The 3,773-nt window shown below is 41.8% G+C and overlaps 1 protein-coding gene across 1 annotated transcript; it reads right to left on the bottom strand.

Annotated features, from left to right (window-relative positions):
- Positions 1-605: 605 nt before the first annotated feature.
- On the bottom strand, positions 606-3,465 carry LOC131168040 (UDP-glycosyltransferase 90A1-like). Its single transcript, XM_058127211.1, has one exon. It carries the CDS (start codon positions 2,076-2,078, stop codon positions 651-653), a length of 1,428 nt encoding a protein of 475 aa, XP_057983194.1. The 5' UTR covers positions 2,079-3,465; the 3' UTR covers positions 606-650.
- Between the last annotated feature and the right edge of the window lie 308 nt (positions 3,466-3,773).

Here is a 3,773-nt window from a genome sequence, read left to right as displayed (position 1 = left end):
TTCAATAGGCCTTGTGATAGTTTTCAAAAACTCAAGAATAAAGTATTATATTTTAAAAGTAAGAAATATTACCGAATTTTATTCTAACAATAAAAATATTTGATCATCTTTGCTTAGAATAATTTTTTTGTGATGGATAAAATTATTATTAGAGAGCCACTTAGGGTATCTTTACTTCCAAATTAATGTGAGCAATGAGAGATGTACCGCAATAAATAAAAAAGTTCTCCTTTTGTTCAGCCGACAGAGAAGCCCATTGGGCTTGGTTTTGGTCCATTGTCTTATTTCACTTTGCATAGAATGGTATAGTAAATGGAGCCAGACGATGGGCCCCACCCGAATTAATTAAACAATAGCTCCATCGAAAACCTTAGAATTTTAAAAATTATAAATATTTTAAAAATTACATGTCAAAGAAGGGAGGTATATAAAACTTTTGAGACTTAGAAGAGCTTAATGTTACTGCATTAATCTTTTAATCTTTATTTTTTACTTTACTTATTTCAAAAACTAAAATTAAAACAAGTAAAATATATATATATATATATATATATATATATATATATATATATATATATAAATCCAACCATGAAACAACAGCGTTTGCACCGATCCAACTATGAAGCTAGCTAGACCCAAATCCAACATGATCAACCATTGCTCGTGTCAGTAGACAACTTGCATATGTGAAGGATGAGCTGGTCTAACAATTGGCAGGACGATCCACCCTCCTCCATCGCCTTCCTCGCCGCAGCCGCAATCTCCTTCGCCTTCTTCCTCACCTCTTTCCCCTTCTCCCCTTCCATCAGCTCCCTCACGCTCCTCTCCAACCCCTCCCCCTTCACAAAACCCCTCAACCCCCCACCGCAGTGCTCCACCCTCACCCCTACGCCTATCTCCTCCACCACCATCCTCGCGTTTAGGTGCTGCTCCGCCATCATCGGCCACGCCAGAACCGGCACCCCTGCGCACATGCTCTCCACCACCGAGTTCCAGCCACAGTGACTCAGAAACCCCTTCACCCCTCCATGCCCCAGTATCTCCCTCTGATTAACCCACTTCCGCACTATCATACCCCTCTCCTTCACTCTCTCCTCAAACGCCGCGTCCGCCATTTCAAACATTTCAAAATCTTTTTTCCTCACCACCCACAAAAAGCTTACCCTGGATTCCTCCAACCCAGTTGCTATCTCCTTGAATTGCTCCTGTGAGATCTCAGCTTGCGACCCAAAGGCCACGTAAAGAACCGGTTTTCGCTCGGCGAGCTCGCTGTTGAGCCACCTCATGTAATCAGGCTTCTCCGCCGCTGTTTGCGGCGGCGCCAGCGGTGCCGCCAAACACAACGGTCCAACGCACCACGCCTTCGGTTTGCACGCGCGATTCCAGTAATCCACAAACGCGGTTTCGAGCTCGTAGAAGCTATTGACAATGATACCTTGGCTTTTGGTGGTGGCGACGACTTCCTCCACGAGGAAGTCAAAGTGAGGACCGCTAGGTTCGATGTCTCGAAACGGCGGTTCGAAGTCGTTTCGGGTGAGCTTGATCCAAGGAAAGGTGGGCACGACAAATGGCACGTCGTCGGGGATGGGTTGTTGGAGGAGGCGGTGGACGCAGACGTCGCTGACCACAGCCATGACATAGGCGCTCATGCAGTAGAACACCAGCCGGGGGATGCCGAACTTGGATGCCGACTCTACGGTCCATCCAAGGAAACTGTCGGAGATGAGGAAGCTGACTGGCGGGAGGGACTGCATTGTTTTTTCGAAGTGGGGTTGCATGAGTTTGGTGGCGATGGCAAGGGGGACGAAGAGGGAGATGGAGGGGAGCTTTTCGGTGCTCTCGACGCCGGCGGGTAAGTCAGGGACGTTTTCCGGGAAGGGTATGTCGATGATGGAGGCTTTGGTGTCGGAGAGAGAGTGGGAAATGAAGGGGCGGTTGGCGGGAGTGGTGATAACGGTGACGGTGATGCAGCGGTGGAGGAGGAGGCGGGCGAGTTGGAGGAGTGGGATGGTGTGGCCTTTGGACATGAAAGGAAACAAAACAGCGTGATGAGGGGAGGGAGGAGAAGGAGAAGCCATTAATGAATATTGCTTTCTAGCTAATTAATTAAGCTACAAATGGATGTTTGAAATGAGGAAGTGGAACATGAGATGGTATATATCATGCACTAGCTCTGCATGTTAAGGATCCAAGTGCCTATGGGTTTCAAGTAGGAAAAGAGAACAGAATTCCTAAGAGAAGAGTAGATAGGGGCTAGGGTAGTAATTTTTTTTTTTTATGAGATTCAAGGCGCTCTCACCATTCGCCTATTTAAATTGAGTTTGGATTTAATACTAGTTGATCCGTTTACAAACGGATCAATTTAGATCCAATCCATTTACTAAATGGGTTAGACATATAGTTTCGTATTGGGCCTACCTAAATTAATAAAGCAAGACAAAGTTGTTGTCAACAGATGTGCCGATTGGTGCAAATAATTAATAAAGCAATGCATGGTTTTGTTTTCGGAGTGGGACAGCTACTAGACCCAACTTATAACTGAGCCAAAGTTCAATCTATCGTATATTTAATAAATTTGTAGTTTTTACAAAATATTAAAATTGGTCAAAATCTGATTAAACTAATAAAAACAAGTAACAAAATATATAACTGACTCGAACTTTTTTAATTTTTTTTAAAAAATTATGTAAACATATTTTATGGATTTTTTTCATTAAAAATTGAAATTTAATAATTAGATAAATATAAAACATACACAACGATCGATGAAATACTCAAACTGGATAGTTATGGGCCGGGTTAATTGTCAAAATAAAATATTTTTACATTTTATTTTTCAATTTTTTACTAGAAAGATGAAAAATAATTTATTTAATTGCAGCAAGTGGCTTTATTTTCAATTTTAAAAACTTTAAAATATTAAAAATGAAACAATTTTTGATAGAAAGATATTTTCTGACTTTCTATTAAATGTATGAAGAACTAGACGTACTTATTATATATATATATTTCAAATTTAAAATATAAATATATAAATAACATGGAGGGCATGTCCCTTATAGTTAAGAATTTCTCACAAATGCGAGGTGTCTGTTGGTGCAAAAGGAATCAATGCTCACATGGTCAAGCTTTTCTGATGAATCAAGGCCTCATCTCGGAGGAGGGCAGCATTCACAGATCAAATTCAGAAGGGTGGGCACTGGCAGGCATGCATGGAGCCAACCCAAGAGGGATCAATCCAGCCTACCTTGTCCTCGCCTGCACGCCATTGAATGGCCACAGGACGAGCCGTGAATGAAACGAACACTGTTGAAGGCAACATCCACTAGAGAACCACAAGGTTAAGCTCATATTATGTATAAAGGAGACTTGGCTTTATATACTGTACGCCTGCCTGCCTCTCTCTTCTATATTTGGTTTGCTTTTGGATTTAATATTATTGCTAGCTAGCAATTGAGGATGAACTCTTTTTAATGAAACCCAGGCGTAGAGGGGGAAATTATAAGAGGAGCCGACGCCTCCACGCGGAGCTGCGTCTCTCCTGTAAAATTTTGACACAAACGTGTCGTTTCAGTACTGAGCCCTCATATGCCATGTGTCAAAATTTGACAGGGGAAGCGCAGCTCCACATGGAGGTGCCGCCTCCTCTTATAATTTCCCGTATATGGGTGACTTGTTATTGGTTTTTTTTTTTTTTTCAATCTTAGTACTAGTTGTCTTCAATTTTTTTTTTTTTTTTTTTAAGTGAAACTCAGTTTCAGTGGCCATAGGAA

Source organism: Malania oleifera, chromosome 11 (assembly GCF_029873635.1).
Source record: "Malania oleifera isolate guangnan ecotype guangnan chromosome 11, ASM2987363v1, whole genome shotgun sequence".
Lineage (NCBI taxonomy): Eukaryota > Viridiplantae > Streptophyta > Magnoliopsida > Santalales > Ximeniaceae > Malania > Malania oleifera.
The sequence above is the reverse complement of the archived record's forward strand: the minus strand, read 5'-3'. Positions and strand labels throughout refer to the sequence as shown.